The sequence below is a fragment of the Phaenicophaeus curvirostris genome, chromosome 4, assembly GCF_032191515.1.
Source record: "Phaenicophaeus curvirostris isolate KB17595 chromosome 4, BPBGC_Pcur_1.0, whole genome shotgun sequence".
Classification (NCBI taxonomy): Eukaryota; Metazoa; Chordata; class Aves; order Cuculiformes; family Cuculidae; genus Phaenicophaeus; species Phaenicophaeus curvirostris.
Window position 1 is genome coordinate 6,294,113 of NC_091395.1, and position 22,599 is coordinate 6,316,711.

Here is a 22,599-nt window from a genome sequence, read left to right on the forward strand (position 1 = left end):
GCAGCCAGCATGGGTTGAAATGTCCCCTGTCGCTTCTACCCAGCACTTTACAGCCTGCACTGGCAGGATTGTTTGTGTCAGGCAGCAGAGTGATTAACACTATTATTAAACTCTCCTTTTAATAACTGATCCATTTCTAAGAATAAAAAATATTCATATCTATATATTTTGATCTCTTACAGTTTTAAGCCTCTGGAACAAGGTTGTCACATTTGTCTGCAGGAGAGGGAAGATGTCACCCCTACTAGAGTCACGAAACCACCTTCCTAAATGCAGTCAGGTAACACTGAGCATCTCACTGGTGGGTTCTTTTTTGAGGCTAACAGGGAAATTGTCCATAGCACCTTTCCCTGAGGATGCTGTAGCTCAAGGTGGCATGGCCAACCAGTGCTTTCTGGTTAGGAGGAGCCAGCTGTGGCTTCAGAATTGAAATTAAGGCTTTCTCCTAATATCCCTGTAATAACCTTTTCTTTAATTTCCTTAACTAAGAAGGTGGTGCTGGAGGAGTAGAGATCCTGAGAGGAAGAAGGCTAGAAGGCAGATGTGTTGTGTTAGGCAAGAGGGAGCTGGGCATGCAGGGATTTGGGGTGGTGGGACCAGAAGAGGACAGGAGGCATCTGTGCTGCAAGGCAAGGATGGCTTAGCAGAGCAGAGCTGGTGCATCCGTCCCTTCCAGGGAAAGTCCACACAGAGGACAAAAACCTTTGTGCTTTTAAGTCAGGCACTAGCTCAAGGGACAGAGAGAGGCCAGTGGTGGGGCTGTCTGTGTCCCAGCTGCCCTGGTCATGAAGAGCAGGTGTCTAGCTGATTTCTGAGTGGGAATGCAGTCTTCCCTTTTCTTTTAAATGTTAGAAAACAAATAAACAAACCAACTTTTACCTTGCCCTAAAGGAAATGCTGGTAAAAGCTTGTTCCAAGTTCAAAATCTTTTGTTCAAAGCCAAGAAATTCCCTAACAGCTCTACAACTCCTTTCTGCATGATGCTGGTGTGTTTATGTCTTTTCCACTTGCTTTTTAAAGCTGTGGCTATGGCTTGCACTGTGAGAAAAGTCTTTACAAGTCCCCAGAAATTTGAAAATCATGAGTCAGATTCCCTCAAAAGAGTAGGGAGGTTTTTTTATCTAGCACTTGATACCTTTTATCTATAAGTCTGACATAAGTCTGTTATTTTTTTGGCTTCTGGGTATGGGTTATATGTGGGCTTAATGGTGTGGAGCTTTCAGCTGTTCCCTAGATTCCCACACCTGAAGTAAGGCTGTGTCCTCTCACTCCCACCTGTCCCTTATTTTCCTAGCAATTAATCCTGCCCCTGATTTGATCATCCTTCACTGACCTCCTCTAATAAAGAAGCCTTCTGCCTCTTCAAGCTTCTAGCTTTCACCTTGCAAACTGTATTTATTGCCTAGCAAGCAGAAAGAGATTTTTGCAGCACAGAGGAAGAATCTGTGTGTTTTTTGAGGTGTGCAACATGAACTATCCAGAGCTTTGATGCAAAGGTAAGCGCTAGCATTTGTTAAAAAGCTGTGCCTTATGCTAAGTATTGGCACAAAATACTAATCACTCAGGAAGATTAGGCTTTCAGCATGCAAAAATCACTGATTTTCTTAATAGTATTGCTTGTGTTTTCTTTCTGGACCTCTTGTTATGAGTAAAGTAGGGAAACAGAGTGATATGGCTTTTTAATTGTTTGAAAGTAAACATGCCTGTCTTTGTAAAGAATGAGCTTTGGATGAGTACGTCACAAGAAAGGATGTGGATTTTTTTTTTTATTGGATTTACATGGTGTAGAAAATAATGCAAAAAATAGGAAAGATCAATAAGCTGAGCAATTTTTCTGCCAGTAGCAAAAATTCTAAGGAAAAATCTCAAAGGTTGTGTAATTAAAAACTCATAATTGGACCTAGCACAGGCTGAGTCAAGGTTGAGCAAGTGAATATACCTATTGCTCTTCTTAACTATGGAAGTTTGGTTTTTCAAGCATACAGCGCTTTCCTAGTAATTGTCTATGCCTCCAGAGAGCTAATGACACTGTTGAAGACAGTTTAATTAGCCATGCCACTCTTGGATTTGGAGAGAGGTTTACTTGAGATTCTGGTTTTATTCAGAAAGTAAAATGATATTATCGTACATAAAACCTGTAATAGTAAACCATAGCATAGTGAGATCTGTCAAAGTGGGAAGTGTGTTAGAGAAAACCTATGCTTTTTCTCCCCTGCTCTTCACGGGGGTGGTTCAAAAGCCTCAAGAACTTCTCCCATCTCTCCTCTATTTTTAATTATATTGTTCAGCTTCTGCCATTGCTGTCCAAGAGTCTTAGAGGCTTCATTTTTAGGCCCTTTGAATTGACTAAAGTAGGACTTAACACATTGTGCTGACCTCTGAGTCTTCCTAGGTCTGGGAGCCCTGAAACATGAATTTTCCTCCTTGAAGGCAGGAAAAAATATCTGTGCTTGTGGCTGTCATCCATTGCAAAACCAAAAACCCTAGATATATCACCCAGTGATACTATAGAAATGCCTTTGCAAAGATCCAGATAGACTTTGCTCATGTTGAAGCTATTCTGCTCTGTATCTGGCTTTTTCTTCTCAGGCTCTCTGATGTAGAAGGACTAAACTTGTTTATGGCAGAGCCACAGGCAGAGTTGTGGTTACACCTGCAGCCTTCTCTTAAGCTTTTTTCTGCATTAGTCTCTCACTCCTAACCTCTGTTTTCTTCCATCTTCCCATGTTGCTGTACCAGAGTAAATCTCAGTTTTAAGAGACAGGGGTGAAGAGGAGGTGTTCAAAACAGTTTCATGGGTTTTCTATGTACAAAAGCGTTTCTGAACCACTTGGAATCCTTTGGTTAAAGTAGATAAGTATCTGCCAAATGTAATCCCTCAGATGCATTTCTACAGCCACATAAAACAAGCAACCACCTGTGACCAAGCTGTGCAAGCTGCAAATCACCAACAGGATCCTGGTTTTCTTATCTACTGCGTTCTTAGTTCTGCAGTGGAAGCTGCATTTGATGTGAAGTGCAATAATATAATAGAAATAAAATCCATCCCTGGAGGTCTTTAAAAGATGGGCAGATGAGGTGCTCAGGAGTATGGTTTAGTAGTGGACAGGTACAGTTGGACACTATCCCAAAGGCCTTCTCTAAGCAAGCGATTCTGTGATCCCAGCACCATGATTTTCATACTTTAATTAACATACCTTGTCTGATCTGCTGAAGGAGAAATTATCAAGGCCTTCCATCTTTTGATCATTAATAGAGGCTGACTTAAATTAGAAAGGAAGTAAAGAACATTGATGGAAAATTGTTACTGAAAACCACGCTGTCCTGTATGCCTGCAGACTTTACTGGGTGTCTGATGAGCTGCTGTGTCACTAACATTAGGCCTTGGGATGCAAAATGAACGAGGCTGTGTGCCAGTGTTTAAAAGGTCAGATGGAAAGCTTGATAGCTGATGTAAATTTACCACCCAAGTGCTCACTGAGCTAATAGAGCAGAGGATTGCATGTAATTTCGTACTCAGTCTTTAAGAATACTCTAACTAAAAGCTGGTTTCCCATCCCTTTCCTTTAATATGTGAAGATAAACCTTTTAGTGCACGTGAGTGAAGCTGTCAGCTTGTTAAAAATGAATAGAAGAGAAGGTGTGAGTCTCATTGGAGGTGCTTAAGAAAGGCATTGAACAGTACCATACCTCTGCTTGCCACTGTGCCAAAAGCCAATCCCTGAACTCATAGAATCACAGAATGGTTTGGGTTGGAAGAGACCTTAAAGATCACGCAGTTCCAACCCCTTGCCATGGGTAGGGACACATTCCAGTAGATCAAGTTGCTTGTATGGCTGCTGTTAGTTTCAGCGCTTTTGCTTGTACGTATCAGAATTTTAACAAACTATCATATCTCTGAAGCCATGGAGGATGTAGTATTTATGGGCAACTATTTTGTGTTTCAGTTGTTCAGGTTGTCGCTCAGCTAAGAGTAAAAAATGACAGTGTGTAGCATAGCCTGCCAACCTGTGCCAGTGCCTCACCACCCTCACAGGAAACTATTTCTTCCTAAGATCTAATCTAAATCTTCCCCTTCCAATTTTAAGCCATTCCACTTCATCCTGCCACTCTATGCCCTTGTAAAAGATCCCTTCCCAGCTTTCTTGGAGGCACTCTTCAGGTACTGGAAGGCTGCTCTAAGGTCTGCCCTCAGCCTTCTCTTCTCCAGGCTGAACAAGCCCAGCTCTCTCCTTGCCCGTTCATCCAAGGGCAGCTGAGATGTACTCTCAGCTTCATGATTATCTCCCACTCGCTGTCGGTATGGTCCTTATGCATCTTACTGACCTGTGCTTCAAGGCACTACTATCCTCCTGTTATATTTTTAAGAGTACATGTTTTTTTGGCATTTCCAAAGCAATTTCAGTCTTCTTCAGATGGCTTTGGGGAATGTTTCTTCTAAGAGATGATTCTCAGAAGGCTGTTAAGGTTCCTTGGATTTCTGACTGATACTGCCTTCTGTATTATCTGTCTGTCACCAGCTGCCTTCTGCTGAGGCTGAAAGCTTTCTAGGGTATGGGCAGCTGCTCTGCTGTTTGGATAGTCCCCAAAAATCTCATATGCAAATAATAGTGTTAATTGCTAGGAACTCAGTGAGCATTACCAAATAAAATCTACTGAAGTTGATGTAATGTTTTTAAAGAATGCCTTGAACAAGCCCATTTCTCAATGGAAACTGCCGAAATAAGTGTCAAATGATTTCATTTTTGACAAAGACTTATGCCACCTTTTGAACTATGAAAGTTTCAGGAGGGCAACAGTGCCACAAAAATTGCTGTCCGAGGCTCCGTTTTCCATTAAATACCTAGATTCAGTTTGAATCACTGCTTTGCTCCTAAGAACAAATTATTTTGTAGGTTGAAAGAACTCAACTGCTACCTTTAAGTTTTCAGGTGGCATTCAAAAACCACCTTAAACTTTTGAACTCCAAGACAATGAGCCAGCAGCTCATGCAGTAGTCATTAATATAAGTTCATTCTAACTCCAACCTGTGAAAGGAAATTCACCCCAAGAATGCAGCTGTAGTTATTTACACTCTTGTCTCAGATGGTGGTCATGAAGTACCTGTAAATATCTACTTGGCCATCACTCTAAAATTGTTTGCCTGATAAGGGTTATGATGAACCCAAAGAAGGGGAAAGCTGTGGTGGAACCAGTTCCTCCCTGAGCCAGGCCAGTGGCGGAACCAACTCTGGTGGCACCTCCTTGGAAGAAAATGGTGGTGTGGAACACTAGTGTTAAAACATCCAAGTGGTGACCACACAGAATCACTAGGTTGGAAAAGACCTCCAGGATTGTGGAGTCCAACCATTCCTATCAATCACTAAACCATGCCCCCCAGCACCTCATCCACCTGTCTTTTATATACCTCTGGGGATGGTGACTCAACCACCTCCCTGGGCAGCCTCTGCCAGTGCCCAATGACCCTTTCTGTGAAAGTTTTTTTTCTGATGTCCAGCCTGAACCTCTCCTGGTGGAGCTTGAGGCCATTCCCTCTTGTCCTGTCCCCTGTCACTTGGGAGAAGAGGCCAGCACCCTCCTCTCCACAACCTCCTTTCAGGTAGTTGTAGAGACCAATGAGGTCTCCCCTCAGCCTCCTCTTCTCAAGGCTAAACAAGCCCAGGTCCCTCAGATGCTCTTCATAAGTCATGGTGAAGTAATTGCAGGGACTCATTTCTCCCTTGTTGGCAGAGATTCCAAAGGCAGGTTCTCTTGTCTGCCTGTCAGGCTGGGTCAAAGGCACTTGTTCTTGTAAATGAATAGAGGCCTAGACTGAGTTAGGAGAGTCTGGTTTGTTTTTCCCTTAACATGTAGCTATTTTCCCCTGTCTCTGCTTTCCTTTTTTGGTCAATATGAGCACGGAACAAATATGACAGGGAATGGAGGCCAAAATAATTTTTCTCTCCTTTCTTTTCTGCATGGTCTCACTTCTTGGACTTCCAAGGAGAAGTTCAGGTGGCAAAACTGAATGGGAGGGCAGTGCTGAAGGCACAGGGGCAGGAGTTCTGTTAAGGAGGAAAAGGAGAAGCCTTCAAAGCAGCTTGGCACTTCCAAAGGAGGATGGTGGTGGGGTGAGCTCAGGAGCTGAAGGTAGTTCTGAGCCAAGTGGCTTATAAGCCATTGGAGACTTTGGGTGGGAAGCACAGGACTGACAGAGGCTGTTTGATTGCTTTCCTAAGGCAATCCCTCCTGGTGCCAGCTCTGCTGTCACCACCTGTGTGTGAGCACATGTTTGGGGATGATGGGTCTTTTCAGCCTTACAGGAGCGGCTTCTCAAAAGAGCTTTTGTCTGGAGCAATTACCCAGACAGCTGGGCAAACCTGTATTGGTCTGCCCCTGTGTTTTCTTTCCAAAGAGCAATGCTAAATCTTAGACTGGAGAGCCAGGCTCGGGACACTTGTGGTCTTCTCAGAACACCACCAGCCTTGACATGAGCTTGGCAAGTGCCACCGGGAATGTAGAAGGAAACAACATGAGTTGTGAGCCATGTCTTCAATTGCTTTCCTGACAGTAGGCTTGCAGAGGCATCATCTGAAGCAGTGTGGGCAGTATTCAGCTGGTATTGGCAAATGCAGAGATTGAAGCCATCCTGCCTGGTTGCACCCTCCTCTGCAATCATCTGGTCATGGGGAATGGCTGAGAGTGAGCAGAGATGAGTGGGAGGTGAGAGGAGCACCTCCGGTGACCTTCACTGGAACTCATCAGGGCTCTGCTGGTCACAATAGTATGGCAAGACCGATGGCTTCAGTAAGCCCCTGTGCTTGAAGGCTGTCTGGGCGGGATGGCCTGCAGGGAAGACCTCCAAGGGCTTGGTGTGACCTTCCCCTCACCAAAGAGCCAAGAGACAGGATGAGGTGAGCCAGGAGAGGTGGTTCCTTGATGGCTCTGGCAGATCCCCATGTGGGGAGGACGTGCTGGTCATGCAACTTGCAGCATTGGGGTTGGCAAACCAGCAGGGCCATGGGTGGGCTTGCAGGCGATGCCGGCCACAGGCTCTGCTTGAAGCTCTTTGTGCCCCAAGATGTTGTCAGCGTGGTCCTGGGATGTTGGCCCTGAGCCCACCGAGACTGCCCGCACCACAATTTCCCCTTTGTTTTTGGTGGCGGCGCATCCAGAGGCTGTAGCTGCGTTTCCTACACCCACTGGGAGGATGTGGGATTTTCCTGGCTACGAGGCAGAGAATGCCTGTGAAACGCGGCGGTGAGCAGCTCTGCAGGCTGGGCCAGTGACTCAGCTGCTGGCGATGGGCAAGGGACGCTACAGATGGGCTCTCCCCTCTCAGCATGCCCAGTGGCCCAGGTGCTGTTGCAAACCTTGATCCTTTTGTTTTCCACCCCGCTTTTAATTTTTCCATGCAAGATGTGAAGAAATTCATCTCGCCAGCAGGAGATACCCTGACTAGTTTGGAGAAACAAACGCACGATTTTTGTTTTAAAAATATTTCATTCCTTTCATCATAGTCATTTCTGCAGAAACACAGTCAGAAGTTGCTGTGTAGGAGTATGGATTTCTGGTAACAAGGCCACCTACACAAATCCACTGCAGGAAATAGGAAGCCTGTATCTAAAGCCTTCATTATCTAGGGCCCAGTTCTGCAAAAGCGCTAAGCACTGCTTCATCCTGCTGAAGGCAATGGGATTAGATTAGATGATGCTGAGCCCTGAGCAGGAGGCAGTGAGGATCGAACCATCCTAGATCTTGACTGTATGAGTCATGGCTTCGCGTGGCATTTGGTAGGCAGGAGAATTGTGAATATTTGCGCAAAAATCCCCACGTAGAAGTAATATCCTGTTTAATACATCTGTTGCATCTTCGTTTGGTACTAGGAAGCAGAATAATAGTTGTTTCTCCCCCTCCCTCCTTCTAAAAGCTGTTTCATTTCTGGGGAAAACGTCTTTAATTTTGATAAGTAAGCATTTTCAACTTTTATTTTCTCTTGGATTTTAATATTACTATTTTTTAATACCATAAGGAATAATAAAAATGTATTCTGCAGAAGGATCCAATGCATTCACTTAACCCAGGTAGTAACCTAGTTTGTCAGGATTTGACGGAGAATATTGATTTATTTTGCAGCATGAACAGAAATAATATTCAATCCTGTCAGCCATTTTGTTGAATACCTTATTGGCTCCTTAAACGAAGGAGGAAGCTGAGAAATGGCCATGTGTTTATCAAATGCTTCTCTCAACTGTGGTCATTTTCTGCTTGGAGAAAATAATTGCAATTTTTGCACCTGTTTCACCCCTTATTTACAAAGGTGGGGGGTCTGTTTTAGAGGGGCTGTACCTCCAGTGACAGGGACTTTTTCATCTAGAAAAAAAATCTGGCTATGTTTCTGCAAACAAATGTACCTGGTGTTCTGCAAGTAACAGCAGAGCCTACCAGAACTGAAAAAGTAATTGAAAAAGATCTTTTTTTCGCTTTACTGTGCTCATTTGGTGGAGTTCTAAGCAAAGCCGGTTTCTGTTTCCTTGTGTAACTGATTAGCAATCAAGAACTGCATAATTGAAAAAGAGCTTTAGAAATTTAAGGCACGGGTGGACGAGGTGCTGAGGGGCATGGGTTAGTGTTTGATGGGAATGGTTGGACTCGATGATCCGGTGGGTCTCTTCCAACCTGGTTATTCTATGAAATGGTAAATGACAGGGAGAGACGCTTTGAAAATTCTGGGGCTTAATATTTGAGTCAGTGTCCCTGCCCATGGCAGGGGTTGAAATTGGATGATTTTTAAGGTCTCTTTCAGCTCAAGCCATTCTGTGATCTAAAAGGGAGCCACCAGTCCTATGTGCTCCAGGCTGCAGAGAGGCTGTGTAAGAAATCTGAAACACAAGGAATGAAAGAAATCCAGGTGTTGCATTTGGTGGGTGCCTCCTTCAGATGGAAAGGATAGTTCGGTGTGACCCATTTTTTGGATCGTGTCAATACGTGGGTCCTGTGCTAATTTAGTTAACAGGAAGGAATCAAAGCCGATTTTGTTAAATAAATATGTATCCCCCTTTCCAAAAGGAGCTCTTCTGCAGGAATCGTCTCTGACCTCACATAACTGACAACACTGTATGGACTGATTTGAAAAGGTGTATGGAACGAGTCCTTCTGTGGATTTCTTCTTTGAGCAATCATGGTGAAAGCTATTTGAGGAGGAAGCATCTGGACCCACCACCTTAGATTTTGTTGTAACGTGGGAACACAGACTTCTAAAAACTGAAGCTGGTGTCTTATCCCCGTTGTTAGAAGTTGGTATGAATGTCAGTCTTTTGTACTGAAGAACCTTCTAGTGTATATAAATCAGATCTGCTATGTTTGCAGTCAGTTTTTCCTAGATGTTTAGATCAGTCATGGTACTTCTCATTTGGAGGTCTGAAAGAATTTATGGAGAAGTTTTGTCTGTGTTGAGGGTATCGAGCAGAGGCAGGTGAAGAACGAACCATACCAGGAAGAAACTTGAGCACAGATGTGTAAATTTTGCTGGTTTTGTTTGCACCAAGCTACATTTTTTGGCAGTGCACGCTTTAAAACAATGCTGGAAATGGGCTAGGTTAGCTGTTGCATTTGTTTCCTATGGAAACATTTTTTTCTTTATTTAATGCTTGCTTTTTATAGTGAAACTTATGTCACTACTAGAACCAGTCAGAAGCTTTCAAAAGAAATCAAGTGGCCTTGATAACAAGGGCCAGCTCAGGGAGGCTGCACCTGTTTGTTGCAGACCCTGAACCTGGTACAGAGTGTTCCCATGCCAGTTCCCACAGTCCTTCCAGGTCCAGTGGGATTTTTGGCTCTGTTGAAGTAAGGGCTGGAGTTCTGATCTGTGATAACCCTGCAGTACGCAGATCCTGTCCTATCTGAGGCTAAAATGTTACAGCAAATCCATCTGCTTTCCAGGTGAAGCTTCTGAACTTATTTGTACATTTTGCATGTCAAGAGTATGTGAAACTCTAATAATGGCAGGACAGCAAGATTTGGATGTGCATACGCAGTATACACGTGCATGCATCCAACAATAGAGAATAATAAATGTATGTGAAGGTGTTATGGCTGTGCCCAGGATTTTGTACGTTTGCACCTCAGGTTTGACACCTTTGCTCTGTTCTTATTGACAGTGTTAGATCTAATCCAGACAAGTGGGAAAAAAAAAAAAAAAAAATCACTTGAGCTGTTTTCAATTCAATAAGTAGAGGCAGTCAGAACTCCAAAGAGGTCAAGAGAGCTCTACCTGGTCTGCAACTCCACTCCAGTAGACCCTGAAATCCTCAAGGAGCAAAGGTTGGTAAAAGGGCTGAGGCTTTGAAATGTAGGCTCTGTGTCAGTACACTTTGGGATGAAGCCTGAGCTGCTCCTGCGTGTTCTGCTGCACTGCATGGGAACAGGTTTGCGATGAGCCAGCTCTGCTGGGCTCCCAGCTCCATAGAGAGGTTTGGATCATCTCTTTAAGACCCTCTTTCTCTCTGTACTGCGTAAGGAACTGAGAACGCATCATACTTTGCAGGTCCTTTTTCTTGCTCCACCCCAACTCTTCCACGCAGGGCCCCTGTTTTTTTCCAGCAGTAGGTAGGAGCTGTCGAGCTCGTGATATTCTGAGCTGCCTTTAAGTGATCTCTGGCCAGGCAGTTGCCTGAAAACATATTTCTTATTCGTAATGCATCCCACAAGGCCATTGGAACAAGGCAGACGGATTCCTAAAAGTCAACACACTCACCTTAGGGACAAGAGTCTAATTGTCAAGTCCTTGGTCCTCTTGACTCAAAGCAAGGCCACAATTCCTGCTTTCCTATATCCCAAAGGAGGGCCACAAGCATCCTGCAGCAGATCTGGCGTGCTCTGCGTGAAGCAGTTCCATTTCATAGCAATATTCCCAAAGAGAGAAGGTAACTATGGAGTAGTTGTCAGAGCACTCGGGGGAACTGTGTGAAAGACAAGTTCAGTTCTCTGCTCCCGTGAGAGCGCGTCTGTAATTATCAATACAGAGTGGGAGTTTCAGAAAGTGTGGTTCGGGGGTTTAGCTTTGAACAACTGACTAATAATTACAGCATTTTGCACTTGAGCTGTGTGAGAAGCCTGGTGTTCTTTTTTTTTTTTTCTTTCTCCAGAAAAGAAGTAATTCTGGTATCCAACCACATATTTTGAGCCCCAGCTGGATGATGTTTGTTAGCCTACTTTCAATCAACATTCAAAGCCACAGAGGAGGGAAATGAGCATCACTAATCTTACACGTTAGTAACTGGATGCCCTCTAGCGAGACTGTCATGCTCGCAGATCTATCACTTCTTTATTCCCTTACAAAAGAGAGAGAAAAGGTTTCTACACCGTTCCTTAATGTAAAAGCTTAGGAGTGCATCTTGTAGTTAAGCAGAGGGTGCAATGCCCACTGAAGTATTGATATAGATATAAAAATATATATATATATGTAAATATGTCAAAAAGGAAGCAATCTTTGCAGAATTATCCTCATGCAGTTTCTTTCCTCAAGTGCTGGGGATCTGATACCATGTTGGAGGAAGCATCTGGACCCGCCACATCAGCTTTTGTATTAACACAGGGAACACAGACTTTTAAAAACTGAAGCTGAGATCTGACCCATTGTTAGAAGTTGGTGTAAATGTTGCTCTTCAGTACTGATGAACCTTCTAGTGTTTATAAATCAGATCTGCAATGTCTGCAGTCAGTTTTTCCTTGATGTCTAGATCAGTCATGGTACCTTTCATTTAGAGGTCTGAAAGAATTTATGGGAAAGCATCTATCAGTTGTGTCTGTGTTGAGGGTATTGAGGCAGGTGAAGAATGAACCTTACCTCTGCCTGTGGACTGAGCAATTTGCTCCTCTGCGCCAGGAGGCATGCAAGTGGGGCCTGCCTGGTCACTCGTGCTGAAGGGCATCTGGAGAAAATCCCTCAGGATCTGATGGTTTGCTCTCCCTGCCTGATTTCTGTAGAATGTGTCAGAGCCATGGCTAGTTTCTGTTAGATGCAGCTAGGTTTGGAAACAAAGCTTGTATTGTGAAGTATCTCAGGAGCGGTATTTTTCTCATCTTCATTCAGTTTATCTGTATATGGAAGCAAAAATGAGGAGAATAAATTCTGAGTGAGTAGGGGGGCCACTGGCGGCAAAACCTGGATGCAGGTCTCAAGGGTCCCAAGTGAGCTTTAATATTGATATTTTAGGAGGATGGATGTCTGTGAAAAATGGACCATCTAAAGGCAACATGTGCTGGTAGCTTGGAAAGATTGCTGTGTGTACCAGCCAGTGCACAGAATAGATTTAAGTAGTGTGGAAATGCAGAATTTTTGTTGGGTTCATGGAAGGATTTAATCCATGTCAGAAAAAGACGTTCTGCCAGGACTTGGATCTGGTAGAGCGAATCCAGGGGAGGCCATGAAGATGATCTGAGGGCTGGAGCACCTCCTATACGAGGACAGGCTGAGAGCTGGGATTTTCAGCCTAGGGAAGAGAAGGCTCTGGAAGACCTTAGAGCAACCTTCTGGTACTGAAAGGGGCTCCAGGAAAGCTGGGGAGGGGCTCTTTATCAGGGGGTGCAGGGAGAGGATGGGGGGGGGATGGTTTTAAGCTGAAAGAGGGCAGATTTAGATTAGATATTGGGAAGACATTTTTTCCTGTGAGGGTGGTGAGGTGACCTGAATCACTGCTCTGCCTCCTTTATGGTGCTTTAGTGTAAAGGAGTTGAATCCAAGTCTCCTGAAGTGCCTCAACTCCTGTTTTTGAGAATAGAGTGAATGGGAAGAGGAGGAAAAGGGTGGGAGTGCTCCATCTCCTCTAGTGAACCCCTCCATTTAGGGCGAGCTGCTCAAGAAGGCACTGGAACAGAGCCCAGGAAAAATGTCTGCTGGTCTGTTCCCAGTGTGTTGATCCAAGTCACTTTCTCCAGCACAGTAAATCGATGAAACTCCTCAACAGGCAGTTCAGTACCTGAACCTTGCACAAACCTGAGTTCTGCCATTGACTTCAGTCCTTTTCCTCCACCGTGTATCAAAGTGTAAAAGCTAAAATTCTAGAAGGGACAGAAAGGATTCACGAGGGCACCAAAAATAACTTGTGCAGAACCACTGCCCTGCTGCGGGCTGCGGTCGGCATTGCTGTTAGTCCTCATGCTTGGTGCACTTGGCTGAAGAGGGGGCAAGATGCCCCTCACTGTCACACGAACTAAAGCAGCACGACACTAAGTTTTAAGTTCTAAATTTTGTGCTAATTCAGCCACTGCCCAACATTCCAGACTTAAGAGATAAATGCGCAATCCAGAAATAGCATTTCATCATTGTAGCATGTATGGTAGGTCTGACTGCATGTCTCTTTCCTACCTTCAGAAGTCAGGTAACGGGATGAGAACAGGAACAGCGAAGGGACGTGCATCATAGGCAGCAAGAGTCATCAGTCTCTTCCTGTGGCAGCGTTAAAAGTATAGTCACTCCAACAACTCTGGGATTCCCCACAATCGACTGAAACTTCAAATTTCCTTTTCTGAATATAAGTGGTTAGTGCAGGGAACTTTTAATCAGCACAGGGGAAGAGGGAGAGGAATTATGTGATAGACTGCTGCACCGAAGAATTTCTCTCTTAGGAAGAAGAGCTATAAGCAAGTGAAAATGTACTTGAATTACACTAGGCTTCAAAATTGTTTTTGTAAACTTAAGTTTTCGTGATAAGCACACCTAGTTATAAAGCACACCAAGTCTTTAAATTGCAAAACAGTTTTATTTCACACTTATACAAAATTAATAGACATTTAAAAACACTTACAGTACTAGCGGTTACATCTACTGCCACTGAATCTTAACAAGGGCCTTCCCAGGTCTCGAGTGCTCCCACAGGTTTGAACCTTCTTCTGTTCAGGTTAGAAAGGGTCCGGTTAGAGAGGGTTGTCCAGAGTGCAAACCTTTGTGGTCTGGGGCAGACCTGACATGTGGAGAAGCAGCCACATAAATGAGCTCTTCTCCTTCCTGCTCCTGAAAGGAATCCTCCCTGTGCCAGGCCCTGACAGCTCACGGAGCTGCAGCCAGAAGCAAACCCAGCAGCTGGCTCCTCCTTTCTGCTCATCAGTACTGTCCAGCAGCAAGAGGCTGTCTGAAGGACACAGGGATCCTAACAGACCCTGGTGCAATGCTGTTCTTTCCCTCCTCTTCCTACTGAGCTCTTCTGATGTTTTGTTACCTACTTGCCCCTTCCCTGTCAGCAGTAACAAGCTCTCCTTCAGGCACCTTATTAGAGAGAGAGGTAATTTAGGATTCTACCTTTTCCCTGCAGTTCTGAAGCCAATTGTAATTTATCAAGACCCAAGGACAAACCATCCTGCAGAACCTCAATGTGATTTTGGGTTGTGTCACTGCTCTGTTACCATGACACAGAAGGAAACGTGGCTTTCCAGCAAGTCCCAGATTTGACAGTCTATGCAAGAAATAGTCAAGAAAATGAAGGAACTCCTAAAAAAACCCAAACCTATGATGTCTGAAACTAATTTGGATTGTGTGGACCTAAATATATTTGGTGTTCCACAGATGTCCATGGTGAGCTGTTTTTTTTTCCAGTTCAGATGCAATCCCTTGCTGCAATTTGGCTGGGAACAGCCAAGGACAAAATTTACCCCAGTGTACCACAGAACTGAACTTTTTAGGTACCCAAAGTCCTGGCACAACAGCATCTCTGTAGTGTCTTTGGAGTAAGAACAATGGCACAAGATGTTGATGGGTTATACAGTCAGCTTTGATAATCCAAGCAGGTTACATTCAAGTCAAGTAGCCCTCAGACGACTGAGGGCACAAGCTCCAAATGGAGAACCAAATTTGGCCATCTGCATTTGCTTCCCATGAGGTCCAAAACCAGCTTGCCACGGGAAAAATGTTCCACACAGGAAGGCAGACAGATAGGCAATTGGTTTGAGGCTTTCACAGACATAAACAAAAGGAGACAAATACCAAAAGATAACCTCGAAGTCTTAAAAGGAATAAAAATACTGTGCTCGTACCTTCATCCTGTGACCTTTGGAAAGTCAAAAGTGGTCTCTCCCAGCAGCAGGGACAACCTTTACATCTCAAGGGAAATCTTTTAGTTAAATAGCTGAAAGAGTGGATTTTTATCTAATTAATAATGTTGAGGGATAGGGGCAAAGGACCCTGCCTTGTGGGTTCAGTTCACCCTTCCTTTTCCCTTCTGCAGTCTCTCGTTTATTAGCAAGTTCTGGGTACTGAAGCCCCCCTTTCCCAATTGACTCTGCCAAATCAGAAGAATAATGAACCAAGAATCTGTCCTTTCAGACTTTCCTTCTATGGCAGACAATATGCAGGAGACAAAAGCCCAGTTTAAGTCTTTTCCAGGTTATCTTTTGGAGCAGCTGTACAGCAAGGCAACAAATATTAATATAAGCTTGTTTTCTTCATGATTCTCAAAAATTCTTGCTCACTTACTTCTCCATCCCCATCTCGATCGGCTTCATCGATCATTTCCTAGAAAACATATTGTACGTTTGATCAGGCACCGGACTCTCAACACAAGATCTTCCATTGATTAAACCACCAACAAACCAGAAGCACTTAAAGTGAAAATGTAATGATGTATCTGGTTGGTCTTTGTATTTCTGACCCCTCAGCTCTTTTTGTATAGGCATAAATTGCCACCCAGTCTTTAGGAGTAACAGGATTGGTCTGTGCCTCTTAGAAAAGCTCTGGAAAATCAGAATTTACCTGAAGTTCTTCGTCTGTTAAATTTTCTCCCAGCTCCTTAGCGACCCTTTTCAAGTTTTTGAATGAAATTTTTCCTGTCCCATCATCATCAAATAGTCTGAAAGCTTTCAAGATTTCTTCTTTTGAATCTTTTTCACTCTAAAGAGCAAAACACATGTTAATTAGAAAATGCCTGCCACAGAGATATTCCTTTTCAATACCTTTTTATGCTGTCACAAGAATTTCTATTTCAAATTCTCACCATTTTCTGTGTCATCATAGCCAAAAAGTCTTCAAAGTCAATGGTGCCACTTCCTTCTTTGTCAATATCTGCTATCATTTTCTTAATCTCTTCCTTCTTTGGCTCAAAGCCCAAAGCACGCATCGCAACCTGTGCCAAAAGGCGACTGTTAGGAGGCCACCAGAATTATAATGACAGCAGCTGCATTAAAACTTGTTCAATTTCCTCATCCAAAACTATAGTAACAACTCACTGCAACGAAAACTTCTTTATCTCTTACCAGCTTGTTTCATATTTCTAAACAGTAATAGTGTAGGTTTGATATTCCTAACTTGGACATATTTTTTCTTTAGATTAACATAGAACATGGGTGTATTTCTGAAACTAAGACAAACTTTTTGTGTCTGAACTAGGTAAGGGCTCTGTTTGAGATTTAGGACAGAATGTCTGTTAATTTTGATGGGTGCAGAATTACATGCAGTTAACTTACATATGCTTTTTTCTTTTTTTTTAATTAAAACCCAGCTAATTTTTGGATTACATGTATGAAAATATGGTTTTACCTTTCCAGAATGTTTGCAAAATCCATTTGTTTAATTCTGAGATAAAGAAAATCCATATGCATTTCTCCTGGCACTACTGGCCACGTGGTAAGGAGGGAGTGGGAACGGACAATACTCCGCATTGCCTCAGCGAATCAAAGCCTGACTGCTGTGCTAGTTGAGGAAAAGCAAGGCAAACTTGTGAGCCTTACAGAGCCCAAGCAGAGTATTGCTGTAAAAAGAGTTCTGTAGATTGCTGTACAAGTGCTTAACGTCAGCATTGTTTCAAACCAGGCTCCGGCATTTCATCAGCCTAGAACAACAATTTTGCTCCTTGGGTGTTTGTTAGCAATTTCACAGCCCTGGTGTGCCAGATGATTACAGCACATTGAATTCAGAGACTTAAGTTTCAAGAACATGTAACTAGAGGAAGATTTGAACTGTTAACATTTGTTCTTCCTATGTGTGATAGTGGAAATCAATGGTTAATATTAGGCAGAAATTTTCTCGCTAAACATTCTTCTGCTGGATAGTGCCAGCTCACCAGAAACTTAACATTCAGCTGAAGTGTGTTTTCTGACCAGTTTCTTGCAATGGGACAGCTGAAAATGTTCCAGTTTGTCTTCAAGTTTCGATTGTAAAGTATCTATTATTATGAATTAATTTTCAAAAAGAAAAACATAGCATTAAATGGTCGATGCTAAAACATTTCAGTCTGTTTTAAAAACTATATTTTAACATGCATAATCTGTGCTCAGAGAACATGCTCTCCTTAACCAAGCATAAGTTCTTCCAAATAAATCCTGAGATAAGCCACTGGCTTAGGTAAATCATGCTTCTGGGTTACATAGCGGAAACTGAGGCTGCGTGTGTGCATGTGAGAAATCAAGGTCAAGGAGATAATTAAGATAAAAGGTTTGTGCTTAAAACAAGATCAGACAGAGGGAGAGAACTGAGAATAATCTTCCAGTACCTGAAGGGGGCTACAAGAAAGCTGGGGAGGGACTTTTTACAAAGGCTTGTGGTGACAGGACAAGGGGCAATGGGTATAAACTGGAGGACGGATTTAGACTAGACATAAGGAGGAATTTCTTCACAATGAGGGTGGAGAGGCACTGGCACAGGTTTCCCAGGGAAGCTGTGGCTGCCCCAGCCCTGGAGGTGTTCAAAGCCAGGTTGGATGGGGCCTTGGGCAGCCTGGTCAGATGGGAGGTGTCCTTGCCCATGGCAGCAGGGTTAGAACTGGATCATCTTTAAGGTCCCTTCCAACCCAAACTATTCTGTGCTTCCTCTTGTGCTACGGTGTGTGGGCATGCATGCACAAACACGCTACTGAAATGCAACTCCAATCTCAGTTTTGTTCTTTTCTTTTTAAATTAAAACCCATAACTTTTGGATTATGTATATGATAATATGGTTGTGTCCTTCCAGAATGTGTGCAAAATCCATGTATTTAACTCTGAGATGAAGAAAAAAAAATTATATTCTAACATTCATACCAGAACAAGTCCAATTCCCAGAAACAATGATCTTATTTCATTGGCTGCATTCAGTGTGTACCTAAAGAGAGGAACTCTTTAGTTCCTCTAATGCCCGAATATTCAAAGCTATCTGACCTACCATCCATATATTAGAATCATAGAATAAATCATAGAATCACCAGGTTGGAAGAGACCCACCGGATCATCGAGTCCAACCATTCCTATCAAACACTAAACCACGTCCCTTAGCACCTCGTCCACCCGTGCCTTAAACACCTCCAGTAGAGAAGACTCTCTACTCTTAAGTATTACATACAGAACTTTCTCAGAGTAACCATGTTGTACACCCCAAATTCAGGCCTGACAGCAACCCATTGCTCTTGTTTGTACTCCAAAACTATTTTTAAATAGTTAGGGCTGGACAAACAGAAAAAGCTGGTACAATTTTCAGACCAAAAAGATTTCCACCCAGGAAAAAAAAAAGTTTGAAAACCTTCAGTTCTTTTACATCGATGCTTCCAGATCCATCAGTATCAAACAAATCAAAAGCTTCTCTGATCTCTTGCTTTTGTTCTTCTGTTAGTTCAGGTTTCAAGCCACTTTTCTTCCGCTGGGCTGTACTTAAGCCAGGTTTTCTATAGTTGGATGCCTTCAAAAAGTGAAAAAGAGAAAAGATAAGAACTAGCCCACTCCAGGGAAAATTCAAAACACAACTAAATTGTATATAACAGTAAAGCTGTAGTAGAAGTGAGAGACATTCTTTGCTGCAAGGGCTACATCCTGGGTCTCTATGGTCGTGTTTTTATTCTAGAAGGAAAACAAGCTGAAGACTTTGTTACTAGCACAGGTTGCCCAGAGAAGCTGTGGGTGCCCCATCCCTGAAGGTGTTCAAGGCCAGGTTGGATGGGGCCTTGAGCAGCCTGAGCCAGTGTGAGGTGAGATGTCCCTGCCCATGGCAGAGGGGTTGGAACTGGATGATCTTTAAGGTCCCTTCCAACTCAGACCATTCATTCTAATAGCATTTGGGCTCCATCTTTTCTGTTTTAAATGGAAAGATCATTAATGAAAGGAGTAATGCCAGGAAATGGGCAGGCAGTCTGAAAATGAACTGAGGTGACTAAGACCCTGTACATCTCTTGCTGGTTGCTTTGATGTGTCAGGAGTGGTTTCACCTGTAAAACATCAGTAAATAAATCATCCTCACAGTGAAAAAGCTGATTGTATAGGGCATTGACTGAGTGGGTTGTAATCTCAGCCACTCCTCTAAGTCATCACTGAAATGGGATGTCTGAGAGCATGTAGCGAAGGGAGCTGTGTAGCTCCAGCCTGCCTCTAAACCAGCTACCTTGGTGCTAGGTAACAACGTCCTCTGGAAGCAGCGAGACCAACACAAACCTGTCCTGCAAGGAGAACTAATCTGCTTGTGCTGAGGTGGTGTGTTATTAGCCAGGATGCTTCAGAGACCCTTCCTGCTGGTGGTGCTACCTAGTGCAATGCAGTGTTCCCTCCTGCTTACTGAGAAGGAAAGATGTTTTCCTCTGGTAGAGGTTTTCCTCCACGCCAGCAGCAGACAAATTTTGGTGCGTTAGTCTGGAATCTGCACAGGTTCATGGAAAGCAGGGCAGTGCCTCCCACCCTCAACTTTTAACTGGTTGGGCTTTATAGAAGTAAGTAAAATAAATACAGAGACAGAAGGTATGATTACTTTGCTAATGATGGCTACACCATGGCTGATCCAAGCCAGGATGCCGTTGGCCTTCTTGGCCCACCTGGGCACCCTGCTGGCTCATGTTCATAGAATCACCAGGTTGGAAAAGACCCACTGGATCGAGTCCATCCAATCCTATCAATCACTAAACTACCAGCTAAACAATCAGCTGGTCTTGACCAGTAATTCCAGGTTGTTTTCTACTGGGGAGCTTTCCAGCCACTGTCCCCCAATCTACATGCTAGAAGGGATGGGACGGAGGAGCTCGGGAAGCTCTGCTAGGATTAACCACACGTGTTTCCTCTGGGCTACCCATGCCCTGAAAGCAGGTGTTGAATTTAACAATTTTCAGTATTTTACCAGGAGGTTTTTCATAGTGCCAAGCTGGGGGTTGGAACTAGGTGGTCCTTAAGATCCCTTCCCACTCCAACCATTCTCCCATTCTCTTCTCCCAAGTGACAGGGGACAGGACAAGAGGGAATGGCCTCAAGCTCCACCAGGGGAGATTTAGGCTGGACATTAGGAAAAAATTCTTCACAGAAAGGGTCATTGGGCACTGGAACAGGCTGCCCAGGGAGGGGGTTGATTCACCTTCCCTGGAGGTGTTTAAGGCACGGGTGGACGAGGTGCTAAGGGGCATGGGTTAGTGTTTGATAGGAATGGTTGGACTCGATGATCCGGCGGGTCTCTTCTAACCTGATGATTCTATGATTCTGTGATGTGGAGCGACTGGGCAGGGGGCTCTCCTTTCCCTTTTTGCCTGGGGTTGCGTGAGGAAACCAACCGACGCAGCCCGAGCGGCCCCTGTGCCAGCCCGGCCCTTTCCAGACACACCCCCCCCCCCGCCCCCCCAAAAAATCTCCCATGCCCTTTCCAGCGTCTCCCCCCCAACCCCTCTACCCCCCGTTCCTCGCCCTCCAGGCGGCTGCGGGAGGGCCGTGCCGCTCACCATGGGGCCGGGGCGGGGGGGGCCTCAGGAGGTGCCGCTGCCGCCGCGGTTCGGGGCCGGCTGGGGGGGGGGCCAATGGCGGCCGCGCGGTGACGTCACGCGGCGGGCCGGCGGCGGCGCTGCCCTGGCAACGCGGGGGCGGGGCGGCGGCCTCCTCCTTCCGGTCTCGCTCTGGCGCGCGCGAGCGAGGCGGGAGGCGGTTTAGCGGCTCGCGCTGCCTCAGCCGCCTGAGGCGCCTTCTCTTCTCGGCCCAGGGAGCGGAGGGGCTGGGGGGTAGGGGGAAAGGGGGGGGAAAAAAAAAAAAAGAAATAAAGCCCGCCCACCCACCCAAAGTGGATCGGTGAGAAACCTGGGCCCCAGGCCGAGCTTTTTAAATGGGGGGGACGCGGTTGGGGAAGCGGCCCGGGCGTCCTTTGAGGCAGGTGCGGGGCTGGGAGAGCTTGGGGGTTCAGCCTGGAGAAGAGAAGGCTCTGGGAGAGCTTAGAGCGGCTTCCAGGGCTGATAGGGGCTGTAGGAAAGACAGGGAAGGGCTCTTTGTCAGAGAGAGCAAAGACAGGACGAGGGGGAACACTTTTAAGCTGAAAGAAGGGAGTCTTCTGTGAGATCTTATGAAATGTTTTCCTGTGAGGGTGATGAGGCCTGGCCCAGGTTGCCCAGAGAAGCTGTGGCTGCCCCATCCCTGGAGGTGTTCAAGGCCAGGTTGGATGGGGCTCTGAGCAACCTGATCCAGTGGGAGGTGTGCCTGCTCATGGCAGGGGATATGAACCAGACGTTCTTTAAGGTAACCTTCCAAACCAAACCATTCTGTGATTCTTTGATTCTGTGAACGTCTCATAGAAATATGTCAGTTTAGAAAATAACGTAAAAATTTGTGGCACTAGTTTAGTCTTCGTGGTTGAGATGCTGCAGGCCAAAGTGTTTGGCAAATCTTTTGTATTGCAGAGTTTATTTCAGACCCCTGAAGCCCGTTTGCGTAAACATAGACTGAAGTTGTGGTTGAGTTTTATTTAGCTTGCAGATACAGGTGATGAGATGGACAGCATTAGCTCAGAATGCAGGTTAGCTCATCAGAGGCCATCTGGAGTTGGTGCTCACACGTGGCTGTCTGTCACCACCAGTTTGTTCATTCACTCTCCAGAACGTCTCCTTTGGTTGGCTCCAGAATGTAATTCCACTTGGCCCTTTGCCTTTTCCACCTCAGACTTGGTGGAAAAAGAGGTAAAAGGTGAGGAGGATGAGAAGTTGAATTTTGGGACCACTGTGTATTAATACCTGCAGCACAGGACAGTGATGTTCTTGTCAAACAAAGTGGGAGAAGGCATCACAGAGTTATAAATCGTGCCGGCCAGAGGTTGTCCAAGCAATGAAATAAGAACATTCTTTTCTGTAAGCGCATGCCATGCCTTCATCTGGTTTTGCAGGCATGCCTTGAGTCCATTGGATTCCAGTTTATGGATCAGCCAGAGTACAGGTTCGTGTCCAAAATGACGATACTGTTTTAGAGTACAAGTTCAAGCTGAAAGCAAAGGACACGTTTTTCAGCTTAAATTTCAGAGAAAACTTCAGCCGAGGAGCTTTTATTTGGCTGTGTTGAGGTTTGGTGGAAGTGCGTTGACTTGATAGAAGGTGCTGCTCTAGCTCTAATCTGCCTCATAGCCAGTCTTGGTTTCATGTTTGTTAAAATAAAAACACCATTCAAACAGGACAGTGGCTCATATTGGTGAGCTGAACCTTCATCTAGGAGTGACTGGGGAGTAACAAGTTCACGGTCCTGGAAAATGGGAACCCCTTTCCCACCAGTCCTACCAGAGTTGTCTCCCATCCCAAGAGCAGCATGGCCTTTTGCCCGGACCTGTGTGCTGAGGACCAGTGTGGTGAGAGTTTCTGGGCCTTTCAGCATGGCTAATCTAGTTCTTGCTTAAATTTTATGGAGAAAACCACAAACTGAGTATTTATACTTTGTATCAGGATATGA

General features: G+C 44.7%; 2 protein-coding genes across 3 annotated transcripts in view; one reads left to right on the plus strand and one right to left on the minus strand.

The window, feature by feature from the left end:
- Positions 1–227: 227 nt before the first annotated feature.
- BBS12 (Bardet-Biedl syndrome 12) overlaps positions 228–22,599 on the plus strand; it is a 45,734-nt gene continuing 23,362 nt past the window's right edge. Inside the window, exon 1 of one of the 2 annotated variants that reach the window (XM_069855185.1) lies at positions 228–280. The gene's annotated coding sequence lies outside the window, so the exon portion shown is untranslated. Of the gene's footprint in view, positions 281–22,077; positions 22,499–22,599 lie in introns of those variants that run through there. The other variant, XM_069855184.1, reaches the window with a different exon arrangement.
- LOC138719788 (uncharacterized) lies at positions 13,723–20,675 on the minus strand. Its single transcript, XM_069855207.1, has 5 exons — positions 20,625–20,675; positions 18,461–18,616; positions 15,966–16,094; positions 15,725–15,862; positions 13,723–15,487 (listed from the first exon to the last, which is right to left on the minus strand). The coding sequence occupies exons 1-5, from the start codon at positions 20,625–20,627 to the stop codon at positions 15,398–15,400; spliced, it is 516 nt and encodes a 171-aa protein (XP_069711308.1). The 5' UTR covers positions 20,628–20,675; the 3' UTR covers positions 13,723–15,397.

Excerpts from the sequence above, each read along its gene's own strand:
- LOC138719788 (XM_069855207.1), bottom strand. Across the intron at positions 16,095-18,460 it reads TCGATGTAAAAGAACTGAAG|GTTGCGATGCGTGCTTTGGG; the intron begins GTTTTCAAACTT and ends CTTTTGGCACAG. Across the intron at positions 15,863-15,965 it reads CTATGATGACACAGAAAATG|AGTGAAAAAGATTCAAAAGA; the intron begins GTGAGAATTTGA and ends TTTGCTCTTTAG.